Raw genomic sequence first — 20,021 nt, forward strand, 5'->3', positions numbered from 1 at the left:
GCAGAAGGGAAGAATTGGCGATCTTGTCCATTCATGACAACAACGCCGCTGCATATAGTATCACTTGGGAAAGCGAAACAAAGAGCTCACAGCGACCGGATCCTCAGGCTTCGGTGGAGAAATGTGCAGTGAAAGCGCGAGAATTATTCGTCGGCACCAATGGCGGTCCAAATCAGGCGGCCCTACAAATTTACAAGCGTTTGAACAGGAGCACCGATCGTGTCCCCGTGGTTTTGAAGAGCGAGGACGACTGATTTTTTTAGCGGAGGACGACTGATTGGAACAGTTGATTTGGTCTGAAGCGTTCTCTCAGGAATGACTCTCCTGGCCCGTGTCCTGTCCACAATTAAACAGAGCCCTGGTTTAGTTTGCAATGCGTTGTGCTGCCACGATAACTATGAGTCCATAATTTTCTTTATTAGTAAGTGTGCACGTGTAACATATGTATAGTCAATAATACTTGGCTGCTCTGAATTTATCTCGCTCCGCTGCCAGTGCCGGGGTTATAAAAGTCAACACCCTCCGGCCAGCTGCACCCCGACGTCTTTGCTCAGCTAATTCCACCCCTGCACCCGACCTCACCACCCAATCCCCACCACTCCCCGGAGTTCTATGGCCTACACGTCCTCCCTCCCCAAGCACCTCCTCCTCCCCAGGACACGCCGGAACACGCGCTCCTCCTCCTCCTTCGTCCCCGCCGCGGCCAGGACCAACGGCGCCGCCCCGCGCGTAAACGGGCACGCCGAGAACGCGCCGCCCGACGGCAAGGTACAGATCAACGGCAACGGCAAGGGAGGGCACGGCAGCGTCAACAGGAAGGGGCAGGTCGTCAACGGCCACGCTAAGAAGGGCGTCAACAGGAAGGGGGCACACGTCAACGGCCATGCGGACCGGATCCACCTCTCGGTGAGCACGGGCGGCGGGGGCGGGGGGCAAGATGGGACCGGGCTCCGGGTGGCGTTCCAGGGCGCGCCCGGCGCGTACAGCGAGTTCGCAGCCAAGACGGCGCTGCCCGGGTGCGACACCGTCCCGTGCCGCTCGTTCGCCGATGCGCTGGCGGCCGTGGAGCGCGGGGGCGCCGACCGGGCTATCCTCCCCGTGGAGTCCACCATGGAGGGCACCGCGCTGCGGAACTACGACCTCCTGCTGCGGCACGATCTGGTGGTGGCGCAGGAGATCAACCTCTTCGTGCACTACTGCCTCCTCGCCATGCCGGGGGTCCGCGCCACCGAGGTGCGCCGCGTTATCAGCCACCCGATGGCGCTCGCGCACTGCGGCCGCGCGCTAGCCCGCCTCGGCGTGGACCGCGAACCCGTCGAGGACACGGCGGGCGCCGTGGAGATGCTGCGGTCCAACCGGATGCTCGACACCGCGGCCATCGCCAGCCCGCGCGCCGCCGACCTCTACGGCCTCGACGTGCTCGCGCACGGCCTCCAGGACGAGTCCTGGAACGTCACCCGCTTCCTGCTGCTCTCCAGGCCGCCCTCGCCCGTGACCCTACCCGTGGACGCCGACGCCAAGACCAGCATGGTGGTCGTGCACCGGGGCGGGTCCATGATGATGGTGCTCAAGGTGCTTTCCGCCTTCTCCTCCCGCAGCATCAACCTCACCAAGCTGGAGGTCATCAACAACGACGCCGTCAGCGACGCCGACGGCGCGCGGCCCCCGGTGATGGTCCTGGACACGAGCGCCCGCGGCGCGCCGACGCTGCGCGCGTTCCCGCACGTCCTCTACGTCGACTGTGAGGGCGCCGCCCACGACCCACGCGTCCGCGAGGCCATCCAGGAGATTGCGAGGTTCGCCGTGTTCGTGCGCGTCCTCGGCTGCTACGCCGCCGATACCACTGTCTACGACCTGCAATGAGGAGGAGAGGATCATACAGGTGAATCGAAGCATCGAATTAGCTAGCTACTTCGCTGCAATTGGACTACTATTTTGGAGCCGTCCATTCTAGTATCAACCAACAACTAGCTTCAGTGAGACAGCTGCTTGCTTGCTGCTGGCCTGCTGCTAAGTATTTTCTGTACAGGTGCAATAAGAATCTTTCTATTGCTGCTGATGCTTGTGGATTAGCTGTGCGCATAGGTCTAAGCTTGGTCAGATGCCAGCTGATTGTTGTAATTTTGTAGTGCTAGATCTTCCTAGAAACTTTCGAATCCCTATTGCAGTCTAGATAAATTGAGTAGCCATTTCGCAAAGTACTGAAATTTGTACAAGAGCAATGTAATATAATGTTGTGCTAATCTACCGCTTTGTTTAGTATTTACAATCGGATCGAGATTCTCTGACTTCATCCCTTAAAATCACGGCGTGACTTCACCCCTCGTCCGTCGTCCGTTCCTAGAATCGAGATCCTGCTGCCCAGCCTCTCCGATGCGGTCGAGCTCCCCAGGCAGAGGGAGAGAGACTGATTGTGAGAGAAATCACCATCGCGTCGTTCTTCGCTGCAAACCACCCTCAAGATTACCTGCAAACACGCGGATCGAGTTCAATAGTCGATTACCTGCAAATTATCTTGGTTTCCTTCCCACCAGAACTATCCCCCAATTTACTTGGCAAACTGCCCTCCGGTGCTGTCTCCCACAACAGTAAACGCACGACGAGTCTTTGCTTAGCGAATACTAACTAGGATATACTAACTAGAATACGAGGTTTCTAGGATATATTAGAAAGCAAGATCAGTCATATATGGTGTCGTAAAAGAAACTGTCTTTTATAAACAAGATGTGATAAAAGCCTACCCGAAGGTGATAGGAAGAAAATGAGAGGAAATGAGTATCCATAGTGATGGTAAAAATTTGCCCTATACACCACGACCTCAGGAGCATAGGTAGTGATTGGTTAGACAATCCTCAATAATATTCTCTTTATTTCGTTTCCTTCTTAATTCCTCTCTCCGTTCTTATTCTTTTTATTTTCTCTTATCTCCAACAGCTACCTTTTGAAAAGATTTGTGAAAGGAAAAGAGAAATAATCCCATCTGAAAAAGAATGATCTTAAAAATCTCTTCATGACGAGAACCGTAAAAGTAAACTGTTAAAACGTTGAAAAAAATAAAAGTCCATTCTGGAAAGAATTTTATCCATAAATCCCGTCAGTCCGTCACCTCCCATGTGATTTCCTCCGCTCGAGCCAACTCTGCGCCCATGCGGGTTACACCACCATCCAGAGGGACACGGATCCTCTGCAATTGTCACGGGTAACTGCAAAGAGCTACAGTGGAGTGCATTATGCCATTAATTTGGAGTGGATGGATTGGATCAACTGCTACAGTCCCTGATGCTACAGTACAGGCCGTGGCACAGTAGAACCAAACACTGCCGCTACAGTATCCTCAGTGAACAGTGATTAATTAATGCAGATGTTGTAACAGCAGACTCATATTACTGTACAAAACAGTAATCCTCTGTATTAATCATCATTAATGCAGAGGATCCGTGTCCCATCCAGAGGTGTGGACTGTTGAGAAAGGCCACGGTAACATCCAGATGCTACTTTTGTTCCCCTGTTTTGGGTTTTGTCGATTCCGGGCTGTCAGCACCAAGGTAGAGAGAGAGGAGATGGAAAGCGAGAAGGGACACGTCAGAGACGAAGAAATCAAAGACGTGGTGATCGCAAAGACAAGCCAGGCAACCAAACCAGAATAACTCAATGCAAGCTTATCTAAGTACATACAATCCAATCAAGAGGGTCTTATATTGAGCTAGCCGACCCTAGCGTAGCCTGGCTTAGAAGGCTGGGCACCCAACCAATCACCACCGTAGTGGTTCGGTTTGGCTTGCTTTGGCAAAAAATAATCTTTCAGCTGGTATAGCTAGAAGCAAGACCACGTCTAATGCTTGATGCTTTCCAAAAGCTCGGGATATTATTGTCATGATGTTTTGTTGTGAAAAAAAAAGTTCTCGTGATGCCGTGATGTTTTTGGATGTGAAGAAGACAGCTCCAGAACAAATCATGGTTGATGCGTTAGTGCGGCCTCAAAACATTGGTCGTCTCATCTCCTTCTGGTCCCAGCCGGCGCACGACACGGGCTGCTTGATTGGTGCTGTGGCGCGTGCGTGGTGCTGTGGCGCAAAGCGTTTGGGATAACTGAGGCGCTCGTCACGTACGCCCCGCGGCCGCGGGGCGCCATGATCCCTGGCTCACCGCGCGTGCTCGTCACGGACGCCGGCCACGCCAACATCATCAGCGCGCCTCGTGTGCCGCGGCCGCACGAACACGACCGACGCACGCGTCGTCGTGTGCTGCCGCGGAGTCTCCGGGAGGCGAGTCTTGTTGCTAGCCGATGCCGGTCTTGTTGCTAGCCGAGCGCGCTACGCAGGCCGAGCGGGGTAAGTTTTTTAGCGGGACTTGGGCTGAAGTGGGCCGGGCGGGGTGGAACGTGTGGGGAGGGGGGGAGGGGAGTGGTGTTTGCGTAAGTCTGATAATGGTTTTAACTCAAACAGTTATAATTGTTTGGATTTTGTTTTGGGCTCATTTTGTTTGGGTGTAAATGAGCTGACCTGGTAAATGAATTGGTTTGGTTTGGATTTTGAGAGGAATTGGTTTGGGACGGTTTGGTGTGTCTTTCGGTTTGAAACAGTTTTTAGCTCACGGCCTGAGTTACGGTTTCAACCTAAACGGCCGAACGACGCCAAACCCTCACGCCAGTGTCGACGAATCACGCGGCCACGCCAAACCCTTGACTTCGCCGCCCCACCGCTAGTCCGCCGCCATCACGCATCCACGACATCAGCTCCTCCACACATCTACTACTCCTCAGGCCAAATCCTCGACGCATCTGCTATGCTGGCTCCTCCATGCATCCACCATCACGCATCGACTACTCCCTAAGAAACGGAGCACGCCAAGAAGCTGGATTGAGCGTAGATTGTGGATCCGCTGCCAGCAAAAGCTGAGCACCTACGTCGCCGGCGCCGGGTGCGAGATTGGCTACGAACGCTGGCTCTGATTTGCTGTTCTAATTTGTTGCGGGTGCTAGCGTCGGAAGGAAGGTATCCCAAGCTTTAGTAGGACCAATTTGCATTTGGATCCCCATTATAGTTTGTCCGTGTTTCTCTAAGATTTTCTTTTGTTGCTTTCTCAGCTCCTGTTCGTAGTCTGGGTGTAATTTGTGCAAACTATGGGTGTGCTTCGCTATTCTGATTGGCTGCACCGACGTCGAGTTCAACAACGTCGCCACTGCCAAGAGGTATCCCTGCCTCCCTAGTTTCAACTTCTGCTATATAAAATCACACTGGAAAACATGCAATTAGCTGAAGAAAGTTACAACTTCTCTTTGCGCCCCCTGCACATAAATTTATGCATCTATTTCAAACATTATCCACCACCGATTTCTCTGTGAATTGCGCTGAGCGAAGCCTCTGGATCACCGCAGGCCCAAGATAGAGATATTACTTCACATTATCAACTTATTTTTCATGCTCAACTCTCTTGAATTTGTCGAGCGGGGTAAGTTATTTAGCGGGACCTGGGCTGAAGTGGGCCGAGCGGGGTGGAACGTGTGTGTGTGGGGGGGGGGGAGTGGAGTTTGCGTAAGTCCGATAATGGTTTTGACTCAAACAGTTATAATGGTTTGGATTTTGTTTTGGGCTCATTTTGCTTGGGTGTAAATGGGCTAACCTGGTAAATGAATTGGTTCGATTTGGATTCTGGGAGGAATTGGTTTGGGGCGGTTTGGTGCGTCTTTCGGTTTGAAACAGTTTTTAGCTCACAGACTGAGTTACGGTTTCAGCCCAAATGGCCGAACGACACCAAACCCTCGCGCCAGTGTGTAATGTGGCATAATGCGCCAGATTTTGGCCCACCCATTCTTCCCTTATATCTAATGACTCTTTGATTCAGTGTGTAATGTGGCATATTGTTAGGATTAACACTGAGATGTGCTAAAAGCCTTTGAGCTGATGGGTCTTGTGCATACCCTTCCACGATTTTAGATACCTAGGTTGGCACACAAGATGACATAGCCACCAATTCAGGTCCTTCAGATGACTGAACTTTGGAAAGAGCATCAGCTGTTGTGTTTTCAGTACCCTTCTTGTATTGGATTCTATACTGTAATCCTTGCAACTTGAACAAAGCCTTATGCTGCCATGGAGTGGAGAGCCTCTGATCTTGAAGATGTATCAAACTCCTTTGATCAGTTTTGATCACAAATTCTCCAGATTGAAGATAAGCTCTACAATGTTCTACTGCTAAGAGAATAGCTGAGCACTCTTTCTCATAGGTTGATAGTTGTCAGTGTTTGCTTCCCAAAGATTTCTTAAATAGGCCAATGGGTGTCCATCTAGAATCAAGACAGTCCCTATACCTTTGTCTGAAGCATTAGTTTCAATCAAGAACTACTTCTGAAAATTGGATACAGCTAACACTGGAGCTGATATCAAAGCTTGTTTTAGCATGAGAAATGCTTCCTCTTCCACCTTAGTCCATCTAAAGACAACATGCTTCCTTAACAGATTTGTGAGAGGTCTACTCATTAGCCCAAAATTTCTGATGAATTTCCTATAATATCCACCAATGCCCAAGAAGTCTCTCACATCTTTCACAGTTTGGGGCCTTGGCCAATTCTTCACTGATTCCACATTCTTTGGGTCTACTGTCACTCCTGCTTCACTTATCACATGCCCTAAGTATGTCAGTTGTCTTTTTGCAAAGGCACACTTAGTCTTCTTGATGTGCAGACAATGTTCAGACAAAAGACTGAAAACCTGCCGCAATACTTGAGTGTGTTGGATCAAAGTAAGACTGTAAATCAGGATATCATCAATAGAGACAAGAACTCCTTTCCTCAATAAAGGACTCAGAATGATGTTCATGGCATTCTGAAAAGTAGACGGCGCCCCAATCAATCCAAAGGCCATCACCTTATACTCATAATGTCCACAATGTGTTTTAAACGTAGTTTTTGGTTCATCCACAAGGACCCTTCATATCTGAGGATACCCTGCTCTCAAATCCAAGGTAGTAAACCAAGTAGACCCAGACAATTCATCTATCAGTTCATCAATAATTGGTAGGGGGTACCTATTTTTCACGGTTATGGCATTCAAGTGACGATAATCCACTCATAGACATCATGAACCATCCTTTTTACCCACCAGAAGGACTGGAGATGCAAATGGACTGTTGCTGTGTTGCATGATTCCCTGTGCTAGCATCTCCTTGATCTGACGCTCTATCTCATTTTTTTTTTGCAATGGATTATACCGGTAAGGTCTGAGATTCACTGGGTTTGTACCTGGCAGTAAAGGAATGGAATGGTTGAAAGCTCTTGAGGGTGGCAATCCCTTAGGCTCCTCGAACAGACATGCAAATTCAGCCAACAATACTGCAATTTCTGTTGGCACTCCAGAGATTTCATGATAGGTTTCCACCTGACACAATTGGACAACCGATTGAACAGCTCCACGATTGTGCCAATGCTTCAAGGTGTCTTCAGTGATAGCATTGCATGAACTCAATTGGGGTTTAACTCCACACAAGGTAACCTTCTGATCTCCAGAATCAAATGAGAGTGTTTTCAGCCCTCAATGGATGCTCATGGGGCTTAAAGGTTCTAACCAATCCATTCCCAATATAACATCATAAGACCCAAGAGGTAAAACCTTCAAATCACATTGGAAAGTGTTACCTTGTATCCACCACTGACAGACAGGTAATTCCCCATTGCACAACAACACCCCTCCATTGGCTATCTTTACTTTGATCGGCTGCAGTGCCTGCACCACACCAAATAACTTGCCAACTAACTCTTCACTGACAAAGCAGTGAGAGATGCCTGAGTCTACCAGCATAGACACTTCCAATTTCTAAATCTGGCCTTATAGGCGTATTGTTCTTGAGGAATTAGTCCCACTGACTGCTACCTTTGATATAGTCATCAACACTTCAATGGACAACACCTCTCCACCATATGAATCTTCAGCAACTTGATCAACTGAATTCCCTTGTGTCAGATAATCCAACAACTCTTCAACCACATGTATCTGCACAATGGGTGTGCATTTGTGGTCAGGTGACCATTTCTCCCGGCACCAGTAGCATAGGTTGCGAGCACGACAATAGGCACAGAGTGTGGATAAGCGATCCTTCGTGCCGTCCGCTCGTGCCGCATCCATTCCTTGCTTATCGTCAGGCCGATCTGAACCAGGGACCCGGGGTTTGCCACCAGGCGGTAATGGCAATGGCATCGCCACACGCGGAGTAGTCCGGGCGTCATAGGTTCCCTCCATTCGTCGCTCACGACCTCTTCCTGCAAGTTTGCCAAAGAAACATCAGTCTCGAGGTCTTTTGGACGATGTAACACTACTGCTACCCGAACATCATCCTTTAATCCATCAAGAAATTGGGTGACAAAAAACATGGGATCCCAAGAGTTATGCAGTGCCAACAGACTATGCATCAAATTGTCAAATCATTCTGCATAGTCCGCCACCGAATTAGTCTGATGGATTCGCATGAACTGCATTAGCACCTGTTGGAACTCATCCCAACCAAATCTCTCAGCTATCGCCCGGGTGATTTGTTCCCAGGTAGGATTGCACTCTAAAATTCTTGTGCACTTCAACCACAAAGCAGGTGCCCCCCACAAAATGCATTGTAGCCAAATTGACCCACACATCCATTGAGATCCTAAACACCTTAAAATAGGACTCACATTTTTCTCTTCCAGTTCTTAGGCCCCCTCCCCTCATCAAAAATCGAAAAATCCATTTTAGGCAAAACTGAATGATATCCACCCCATGATCGTGCTGATGAGTCGAATGCAGAGCAGTCATTCAGAAGCTCGGAAGAATTGCACGTACCCTTGACCGGAGGTGAATTCAGGTACACATTGTTCCCAAATTCAGAAGCTCAGAAGAATTGCATGTACCCTTTACCGCAGCATCCATCACCCGTCGTCTTGCCGCTGTGCAATCCTTGGCCGTTGCATCGAACTAGCCACTACCATGCAGGGCTAGCCGCCGCCCACTGCCCCAGACGCAACTCTTGTGGGTTGCCTCCCCCACATCTCTGCCACACGTGGCCGCCACTGCAACTTGTGGGTCACTACCCAACATCACGCGATCGCGTCGCACAAGCTATCTGATTCCGGACGGCATGTCGATCGACGACAAGCGTCACCACCGGGCCCTGCAGGGCCACCACAACCGCACTAAAGTCGAGCACGACTGTCCATCGCCGAAACCACCCACAGCCATGCGGGAACAACCGCCGTCGAGCCGCCACACACTCTAGGCCCACCATCAACGGACGAGGAATGCCCTCACTTTCGGTCCCCATTGCGCGGCCCGAAGCTGTGCACTGTTGCATTGTCCACCTCACTATGCCATCGACATGGCTGACCGCCTCCACTCCTATCGGACTGCAGCACTGTCGACCCCCACAGCTCTGCACCACTGCTGGCCTCCGTATCCACCGCACCACGCCCGGCCATCGCACCACACGTTATCAAACCGCCACTTAGTCTAGGCTACACCCCACCGGACTAGCCGCTGCAGTGCAGGAACATGACTGCCCGCACAGTCTGGCAGTCCCATGGCGACCCGGCCGCTGCCTAGCTATACATGCACAACATACATAAAGTGGTAATTTATCAATTTGGACATCACACGATCCAAAGTATAAGGTAGAATATGCTTATATGCTTGCCTCATTGCTTTGCTTCAAAACACGATCAATCACAAAACCTCCTCAAGGAAACACATCACTCTCCAGAACGTCGTTCACTAAAAGAGTAGAAATGCATCGCGATAAGCATGATCAAATGCTATGAAGCAATCTTTATGATGCATAACTAAGAAATATTTTTAGAAGAACGTGTAAACGATTGGGCTAGAAGGGGTTCGAACCTCGGAGAAGACAACCTAAGGTTATTTGGTTCTGAGCAGCCGTCGGTTAGACCGTGGGAGGCGGCGATCAGATCATAGGAAATAAGCAAAGAATGATTTTATATAGAGTAGGTTTGGCAGTCAGACCGGACCTATGGCGGTCAGATCGGAACTGACGGTCAGACCGGCCAAATGGCGGCTTGACTCCTAACTATGTAGTCTGAAGCATCACTTAATCTATTAAATTGACTTAGGGTTAAACATGGGAGTGAGTATTTTTAATGAACAGGGCATAAACTAACAAGATTAACAAAATTGGTTTCACCAATTTTGGACTTACCATTAATTAAATATGAACTACTAAATCTTAAATGTATTTCATTAATTAAGGAAATACCAGTACATATTTCATGGCTCTTAGCATTTTTAACATGTAGAGCATGATCATATAAAACTAACAAAATTGGTTTCACTAATTTTGGAGCTATATTCATTTTTCTACACCTTTTACATGTTTTCAGCTGAATTAACAATTATACAATAAATCGATTTTGCATTTTCCAATTTAACTGAATATGAAAAGGCCAAAAATAATTTTTGCACCGGAGGCTAGCTAGCTACTGAGGTGGAGGTGGGCTCGGGCTTATTTGACTTCGGTCCAAATCGAACTGAGGCCAACAACGGTCAGACTGAGCTGGCCGACGGCTCGGCTGGACCTCGCCGGCGGCGAACGACGGCGAACGGCGGCTAGCGGAGGGTAGCGACAGTATCAGCGTGACACGGGGAACTCGTCTGGGGCACAAGTGGCATGGGGACAGGGTAGAGAGACGCAGGCTTCAGCCGGACAAGCGCATGGGGAGCTGCAGTACGCTACGGGGAAACTGGCTAGGGGGTCTAAGGGCCAAGGGCCCGGCTGCGGCTCGGCCGGCGGCGAGGGACCTACGGCGGCGGCGACTCGGTCACCGTGGATGACCACGCCAGTGACGGGCCGGGGACAAGCTAGCGCGCGCGAAAGGAAGAGAGGAGCTCGGGGAAGCTCACCACGGCGTCGGTTTGGGAGATGGAGCAGCGACGCGGCGGCTCGATGGTGAGGTGCGGAGAAGGGCGCCGGAGTTGGGGAAGACGGGACCGACGCGCTCCAATCCGGCACCTCCCTTCAGGCGGGCACCCACGATAAGATGGACTCCATCCGATCTAAATTCTTCTGGAGAGGGGCCCAGGATAAATTTAGATATCACATGGTCAAATGGGAGACCGCTTGCAGACCAAAAGACCAAGGAGGTCTAGGGATTATTGACACGCATATTATGAACCAATGCCTGATGGTAAAATGGATTTGGAAAATCCTAAAGAACGAGGAGGCACTATGGTGCAGGCTTCTGAAAGCAAAATACACAAAAGATGGGGACTTTTTTTAGCTCCAAGAGCAAAGGCTCATCTCAATTCTGGCAGGGGCTACACAAAGTTAAACACTTGTTCCACTGGGGGGCCGTCTACAAGGTGCACAATGTGAAAAAGACCAGATTTTGGACTGACACTTGGATGCAAGACACCTCCCTTAAAATTCAATTCCCCGAGCTATTCCACATGAGCTCCAATCCCTTGGCCAAGGTGGCTGACCACTTCGAGGGAGGTACTTTCAAAATCAACTTCAGAAGAACCCTGACGGCCTCGGATTCAGGGAGATTCGAGGAGCTGAAGACTTTGATGTCCCATGTTAGCCTGGACAACACAGATGATGAAGTTCATTGGGTTCTAGAGAGATCCAAGAACTTCACCACTAAATCTCTCTATCGTTTTATCAAGGATGGGGGTGTGAGAAGCAAGGTCAGCAGAGAGAGATGGAAAAGCAAAGTCCCTCATAAAATTAAGGTTTTTCTCTGGCAGATGTTTAACAACAGGCTTCAAACTGCTGCCTCACTGAAACGAAGAGGCTGGAAGGGTAGCGAATTCTGTTGTGTATGCGGTAAAAAGGAAACTGTCGATCACATTTTCTTCCAATGTGTCCTGGCCACATTCACATGGAGTGTTATCCGAGAAAGTTTTGGCTGGGTTGAACACCCCAGGTCCCTTGCCGACCTTGCTGATGGTTGTTTCAAACAAAATCTAAATATGCCCGCAATATTGTGTCTCTTCATTTTTGTAGGTTTAAGTTGGGTAATGTGGTGCAACCGAAACAAGATGGTAATTGAAAGGGTCTTCCCCAACAAACCGATTGATTCTCTTCTCAAGGGTATCTCTTGCTTGCAGAGCTGGAAGATTTTGCTCAAGGAGAGCGATAAGGAGAGGCTCGATCCGGCTCTTGATCACCTTGTGGCGTGCTGCAACAATCTATAGACATCTGCGTGGATGCTTTCTGATGTAGTTGAGTTGTGAGGTGGGCGGCCTATGGGCTGCTGGTCCTTTAGACACTGGTTTTTGGGGCCTTTTATTTCTTTTTCAGTTAGTCTATTGTATGATATGTGTACTATGTACTTTGTTATTTGCTTTCAATAGAAACAGAGATCTTTCTCTATTCAAAAAAAAAAAAAAAATCCGGCACCTCCCATGCCGACTCGGCTGCTACCTCGCCGATCCGAACGCGATGACCAAGGAGCGCCCAGCACCGAGCCAGTCGTCGCCATGCGATACCGGACGCCGCTGCGCCGAACCCTCGCTGCCCCGAGCAGATCTGCACGTCATCCGCTACCCGCCGTCTTGCCTCCCAGCCAAGGCACCAGGCACCACAACCGACCTCCACTGCTGCACACCACCATTGCAGGTGCCCCGAAGACACGACGCCACAGTCGCAAAGTGGGTTGCACAAGCCAGTCGCCGCCCACCTCCTCGCCGGCGCCGTCAGCCTCGGCGTCCAACGCCCTCCTGCCGTTGTGGTCGCTGCCTACCGAGATTAATTTTCATTCTGTTGATGTCAGACCTTGTAATACTCTAATGGTTTTATAATGAAAACCGAGGACTAAACCCCTCTTTTCTAAAAGAAAATACAGAATAGGCGTAGTAAGCAATAAAGCATCCATGAATCATTAGGTACAAGCTCACTGCTTGAACATTAAGCACAAGCAAGAATACATGCAGATGCAGCTCACTGCTATAAGCACAGAAGCATCTACCTGGGACACCAACAAAGCATCCAAGCTAATTAACCGATTCCTTCATTTTCATCAAGGCCAGATACAGTACCAGTTGCTAAATACCATTATGAACCACCGTTTGAACATGTTATATGCCTTGTTAATCCCACCAACGGTAGGTCGTCCTGAATAGAAACACATGTGCACAAAAATCTGATTCACGGCAAGCGTCATACCCAAAAAGATCAATCTCCTTGACTCTCATTGCTATTGCATTCCAATTCGTGAAAATTGATTTATGAACAGGTAGATCAGGTAACTAATTTAAATCATCAGGTTTACGACTTATATCATTTAATTTTTTTGAGGAATCCACGGTGGGAATTTCTCATTAACAGCGAACAAAAATTTGCTGCGTTCACGTCCCAGGGACGGGGATACAACAGAGGAGAGGGGGTGGGGAGGGAGAAACAGAGGACCCTATCTGATTGCGTCAATGCTTTGTGAGCAAAATGTTACCTGGATATGAACACGGGTGTCAGAATCCGACTTGAATTCGGATATCCGATTCATTAAAGAAAATTTGGACATGCGAAATACAACTCAGAATCCGACACGGGTGTCGGAAATCAACTCAGATTTGGGGTGTCCGATTCTAAAAAAATTTAGAAACAGGTGTCCAAGTAACATTGGTGAGCACCAGTTCATGATATCGTCCATCGGAATCAGCAGGTGTCCAAGTAACATTGGTGAGCACCAGTTCATGATATCGTCCATCGGAATCAGAGCGCTTGGCATGGATCACCTAGAGATGCAGGGGATCATCGATCATCCAAGCCGTCACTACAAGGGGCATGTCAATGTTGTCGAAGACCTTGCGATTGCGCCGCTTCCAAATAACCCACAGCAGCAGCAGGAGAATGTTGTTGCAAAGAGCGGGCTTCCAGGGGTCAAAGGCAGCAGTCACCATGGAACACAGTTCCTCCAGGGAGCTGGGCGGTGCAGTGATGCCGGGCACTAGGCGGCAGTGATGCAGTGAATTATATCTTTAATTTCAAAGAGTGCAATCAATCAGTTAAAAAATTAGGACTGTTGAAAACCCGAAATCACATAGTAAAAACTATTGCCTACATCATTACCTAGCAAAAAGAACTGGTGATCCTCCGCTGCTGTTGAAGTCGTCATTGCATGTTCTGAAATATGATGAACTAACCTGAAATGTTATCCATGTTCTGAAAATGCAGTACCCTATCAAATAAATTTACCAATATTAATACCCTATTCGGAAGAAACAGAATAATATAAGGCATCAATCTCAGCCAGGCACACCGCACATCAATCTGTGGTTAGTTCAGCTTCAATTACAATTAAAAACTGATTTTTTTACTATGTTGAAAAATCTGTTTGTTGCTGAGCATATTCAAGTCTGATCTTACTTCAGAGAAGAAGAAAATTAACATTAATTTTAGGAGTTATCTCCTTCATCAAACAAATTCTTATCTTATTTATTAACTATTTTATTTTCACCAAGATTGACATTGCAAATAACTACAAATAGCAGCAGTAGTACCATAACCTACTTCATAGGTAAAACCTTTCTCCTGTAAATCCTCAAGAAAACACCTTGTTGAGATTTAAGTTGGCTTACCTCTTTCTTGAAGGAGCTTTGTGCTCCCCTCCCAACTTGCACTTCCATTGCAGCTTTTACACCTTTCTGAGAAGAAAAATCGAACCGCAAATTTCTCATAATTGCATGAACCACGTGAAAAAGAATCTTACATTTACTGCACAATACAATGTAAATATTGCAAAAAGAAGGGAAAACACTTACCGGCTCAGGAACATCTTCAAGTATACCCTCAAGATAACTGCCGTTCATAAACCACTAAATCAAGTTATGAGCATCTTGCTAACAGAATCGAGAACTCTGCAGAACTAAGCCTACAGACACCAACCTCTTGAATTGCTTGCGCCTTTCAGTCAACGCTCTTGGACCCAAACGACAGCCTCCGCTCTCAGTCAACGCTCAGAAATTGGCAAGGCATCATATAATGACACGCAGTTCTCCTGCGTGTTCGAGAAAAGAAATTGGCAAGGTGAAGCGGGTCATCAATTTCAAACGCACCCAAATGAAAAAGGCAAAACACAAATTACTCAAATTTGCATGAACTAGAAATAATCTTACATTTAGTGCACAATACAATGTTAAGGTTGCACAGAGGAGGACTGGCTCAGGTACATCTTCAGTATATATGCCCTTAAGATATATAACTGCTGATCACAAACCAATATATCACAATATGAGCATCTTGCTAACAGAACCGAGAAGCGAGAAATCCACAGACCCAACCTCTTGGATGGCTTGTGCCTGTCAGAAGAATTGAAGGTAAACAGTTTACAGTAACATAGAAAAAAATTCACCTTTCATTTCTCACAATTTGGGGGATATTTTCCAGATAAATGTATTTACCAACTCGCATTTCCAGTAAACTCCTTTCCCCAAACTGAAACATGCCCTAAAATACAAAATTCCTGTACTCTACACATTTATACAATAGGAATTTCAGAAGGAAATTTCTGACACCAAGCAGCTTATTCTCGGATACTAGCTACAAACTGATGGCTTATTCATCAAAGTTGCATCTAAATTAGCTTCAGGCATACCCTGCTCTTAAAAAAATTGGCCTTTTGGGACAAAACCAGGAAACCGGCCACCATTCGTTTGAAGGGTCCTTCTTATGCTCCGGAGGAAACGGGAATTCCTCTAAAACATCCGATTCCAAATCGAACACAAATACCCAATCCTTTATCTGGGTATTAAGAAAGTGCACCGCATAGTAGACACAATTTCTCCTGATTGCAGGGAACTCTTCAGGAGAGAGGGAGAATGCGTCGCCCCGGCCCAGGAAGAGCGAGTAACCGCCAAGGTCCGTCACTCTCTCGCCAAACTCCAGACGCCGACCCGGCGTCAGGTCCGGCTTGTAGACTTCGGCGAAGGATGGGTGGCGGTCGTAGAACAGCGCGACGAGCAGCACCTCGTTGTTGCAGGTCACAAAGTGCGCCGCGCGCGTGCCGTGCAGCTTGTTGCCGCACCTGCGGTTGCACAGCATGTTAAGCAGAGGTGCAGCATAATTGCGATGGAGAAGCACCGGAGGAGACGCCGTCCCGAGATTGAGGTCGTAGATGGCGAACCGTTTCGGGTAGTCCATGCAGTACATCTTCCCGCCGTGGAACGCGACGCTGTGGAGTCTGTGACTGGTACCTAACCCGGCCGCCGCGCTCCAGGCGGCGTCTCCAGGCTGCCAGAAAAAGATGTTATGATTCACCTCGTTCCTGAGCTGCGTCGCGACGGCCATCCAGCCCGACGACGGCGAGTCGAGCGGGTCAGCGGAGAGGAAGACCTGGATGACGCGAGCCAGTGGCGGGAGCGGGATCTCGGTGCCGGAGCGGGGCTCCCACAGCACGAGCCGCGTGGGGGATAGCTCGTCGTCCGCCAGCGCGAGCCAGCCGCGCGGCGTGCCGCAGCAGTAGGGGAGGCCGGGCGGGCCGGCGAGTTGGACGCGCTGGAGGCCGCGGGGGAGCCAGAGGGAGTACTCGCCGAGTGGGCCCACTATGATTGGCCTCGCGCGGCTGGCGACGACCCACGGGCGGTAGGGCGCGACCGGGAGGGAGGTGGAGGCGCGCCAGTGGCTGCAGACCTGGCGGAGGTGGAGGAGATCGCGCTCGGAGGTTAGGCGGCCGGAGACCTGCTGGAGGAGATCGAAGGGGAGGGAGGACCAACCGCCGCCGGCCATCGCAAAGGGTAAAAGACTGGATTTTTCTTGCAGAGATCGACCAATTGTAATTTGCCGGACTGCCCGACACCGTCCCGCTTTAAAGCCCAGGAATTTATCCGAGTCTGTTACGGGTCATGCTGAAGGAAATCGAGAAGGACTCGCATGGCGAAGAGACCTGTTAGGAGTTTAGAGTATGTAAATAGAATAAGATCATTTTCAGCATATATATTAAAAATTTGTTCTCTATAATATTATTATAGCATCTTATAATATAATTATAGTATCTTTATTTTTTCTATCACCACTAACTATTCTATTTTCTACCTTCTATTACCCCTCCTCTCTTTTCAGATCCACAGTCATCCTCTAGCTATAGGGATGAAGACTCTTTTTCCGTCGGCAGATTTGCAGCCACCTGGTACCGTCCGCAACCCTGTAGAAGCCGATAGAGTATCCGCTGGAGTGCTTTTTCGGCTTCAGATCGGTATCCAAGGTTTGACACAGTATTTTCTTGGTACTGTAGCACCGGATAACGCTTCCGCTGGAGGTGGCCTAAGGATCCGTCCCGATCTCTTAGAATTTGATCTTATTTTTTGGAGATTTGATTTTATTTTTTATAAATTTTTGGCATATAAATACAGGGGTAAAGCCTTCATTATAGAACACAGATGAATAATAGAGAAAGCTTTTCCTTACATTGTGTTTCTTTCTGTGTAATTGTTCATCGCTGGAATCTCTGAACTACACCCAGTAACAGATGTTACTTAATAAATTATCAGCACGAAACTCTACAGAAAACCAAGCTAGCATGAACGAATCTGTCTATGACCATGTATGCATGCAAAGATGCAAATGATCACGGCCAGCAGGTCGTCGTTCCGCAGCCGCCATGTCACCGATCTTGTCATTATAGATTCCTCATCAAACGTGCAGGTTATGGCATAGCCTATATGCCTACGCAACATGAATTTACCATGACATGAACATACTACGTTTTATCATCAATCTTCCCATCGTTTTTTATCTATACGGTTAATCTGGTAGATTAGCTCGCTATTAGATCAAATTGTGGAATGATTAGAATACGTAGATTCTTTTGTCTTATTCTAGACACATACTATGTATTAGTCATCGTGTTTGCTAAGCGCATCTTGCCACCATGACACTATCGTGTGGCCACCTGAAGTCGCCACCCTGCGACACCCACGACGACCCATAGCCACTTGTAGCCGGCCACCGCGTCGTCGACCTCGCGCGGCTCATCGATCGCTGCGATTCTCGCATACCCATGACCACAATAGCCTGAACCCGCCGGCCTCTTGCGCTCTCGCGTGATGCCCCGTAGTATTCATCGCTAGCCTTCCATGACCCCCTTAACTCTGTGCGCAGCTGAGCCCACTGCTCTGGAAGCGCAGCATCGGCCACTTCGCCAACGACCATGCCTCTGCGTGCCGCTGCCATCGCGTGGCTCTTCTCTACCACCGATCCGCGTGTCATCATCGATGAGCCCTCTCACCCCGCGCCCACCGTCAGAAGATCTGACGCCCGCACCCACCCGTGCGATTCACACATGTGGTTTGGCCCAGCCGTCGCCCCATCGAATGGGTACGGGGCTAAGGTTAAATCCCTAGCACCCGGAGTTTGGGACGTGTCAGGCCGTAATGGGCCCATTACAGGCCAAACTAGCTGTAAAACCGAAATAGAAAAGAAAAAAGGAGCCCATAGAAATTTTGCAAATTAGACCCTGTGGTTTTTGGTAATTTCGTGAATCCTAGAATTTTGAGTGTAAACCCTTGGACTTTACAGAAAACCACAAAATACCTTTTCTTGCATAAAAATACCTCTAGAAATTGAATTTTGCATATGTTTTTGTAATTATGCAATATTTAATTCTGTTATTATTATTATTATTATTATTATTGTTACTATTTCAATTACCTGTTATGCGTTTAAATTCAGTAATATTCATATAATAGCATAGAACATATCAAAAAATTTACAGTATTTAGCAACATGATGCAACTTTACTAGTGGTAATACTTGCGTCATTTAAATATGTAGATGACTGGCATCACGAATAAGGATTCACTGAGCTGAGTGCAAATGGCCGCAACTATCTCATTTGGGCGTCGGATGTTCAAATTGTACTTAGAGCGAAAAAACTCCACACTGCCATTGACCTAGGAACAAGTAGTGCAATGGTTCCCACGGAGGATGAGAATGATCAGATATTTCATTTTCTTCGCCACCATCTCTCCCCCAGTTTGAAGGATGAGTACATGGCAACGACCAGTGCTAAGGCACTATGGGACGCACTGTAGGAGTGTTTTGAGCGCCTTAAGTACACCATCAGGCCTCTTGCAGAGCAAGAATAGGTCCAACTCCATTTCTGTGATTACAAACATGTTAGAGAGTACAACTCTGCGCTGCATCGTATTTGCACAATCATGTGTCTCTGTGGGAAAGAGATCACTGAAGAGGAGAAAATCGAGAAGACTCTCTCCACTTTTCACCCGATTGCGGCAGAATTCATAGCAAGGGAGGTGGTGGAGTGGCGTGTCGGGGAGGTGTCAGGTAGGAGCTGACCTGTTGGGGAGGAGCTGCGGGGTGGCGCTTGAGGAGGAGCGGCGTGTCTGGAGGAGGTGCGGTGTCAAGCTGAATGGAGAAAGCGAGCGCAATGGCTAAGTGTTGGATATATAGCAGAAGCATCAGTGTTGATTACTACTTAGAACCGGCACTAATATTTTTTTTCTAAAAATATGCTTCTATTATTAAATTTGACCAGAAACTTGGAAAAATCATGGAAAAATGATTAGAGTTCAGAAAAATATGAAACCATTTTTTTGAGTTTGTATTATTGTTGCCTACATGATATAAATACTTGCATGCCTGAAATGAGCATAGAAAGCCGCTTTCATTAAACAATTAATGCTTCGTTATGGCCACAGTGTATGTAGGTAGCTTCTTCAATATCATCAATGAGAGGCAGTTCGACATTCTCTCTAAAAGGAGGTAGATTGTCGAATTTGTCAGTCTTCTTCATCGACAATATCGTCAATACCGATAATCTTTCTTTTTCCTTAAAAAATCACGTGACGCTCCTTATTGTTAGCTGGGTCCAGGTCCTTTACATAGAAGACTTGTGCAGCATCCTTAGAAGGCATAAATGGTTGTTCTTTGTATCCGAAGAGTTTGAGGTTCACTTTAGTCATACTGTACTTGTGACCTTGACTCCCCTTGGGAGTCTGACCCATTGGCACCGAAATAGAGGGACCATCAACTCGCCATATTTAAGCTCTCAAATCTCCTCTATGAATCCATAGTAGGTCTCTCTATTACCA

The 20,021-nt window shown here is 48.2% G+C and overlaps 2 protein-coding genes across 13 annotated transcripts; one reads left to right on the forward strand and one right to left on the reverse strand.

Annotated features, from left to right (window-relative positions):
- Nucleotides 1–467: 467 nt before the first annotated feature.
- Nucleotides 468–2,262, forward strand: LOC133903804 (arogenate dehydratase/prephenate dehydratase 6, chloroplastic-like). The gene has a single exon (XM_062345266.1). The coding sequence runs from the start codon at nt 613–615 to the stop codon at nt 1,861–1,863; it is 1,251 nt and encodes a 416-aa protein (XP_062201250.1). The 5' UTR covers nt 468–612; the 3' UTR covers nt 1,864–2,262.
- Nucleotides 2,263–13,664: 11,402 nt separating this feature from the next.
- On the reverse strand, nt 13,665–16,841 carry LOC133903741 (F-box protein At2g05970-like). Of its 12 annotated transcripts, XM_062345196.1 has the most exons (8): nt 16,306–16,840; nt 16,097–16,203; nt 15,569–15,997; nt 15,090–15,272; nt 14,736–14,971; nt 14,553–14,618; nt 14,044–14,152; nt 13,666–13,950 (listed from the first exon to the last, which is right to left on the reverse strand). In XM_062345196.1, exons 1-4 carry the CDS (start codon nt 16,696–16,698, stop codon nt 15,110–15,112), a joined length of 1,092 nt encoding a protein of 363 aa, XP_062201180.1. In that variant the 5' UTR covers nt 16,699–16,840; the 3' UTR covers nt 13,666–13,950; nt 14,044–14,152; nt 14,553–14,618; nt 14,736–14,971; nt 15,090–15,109. The 12 variants fall into 12 exon arrangements, with proteins under 12 accessions (XP_062201178.1, XP_062201180.1, XP_062201176.1 ...); XM_062345194.1 differs by having other exon boundaries at nt 13,665–13,950; nt 15,569–16,203; nt 16,306–16,841; XM_062345192.1 differs by having other exon boundaries at nt 13,667–13,950; nt 14,044–14,097; nt 14,736–14,772; nt 14,860–14,971; nt 15,569–16,839.
- Between the last annotated feature and the right edge of the window lie 3,180 nt (nt 16,842–20,021).

The sequence above is a fragment of the Phragmites australis genome, chromosome 21 (genome assembly GCF_958298935.1).
Source record: "Phragmites australis chromosome 21, lpPhrAust1.1, whole genome shotgun sequence".
NCBI classification, from domain to species: Eukaryota; Viridiplantae; Streptophyta; class Magnoliopsida; order Poales; family Poaceae; genus Phragmites; species Phragmites australis.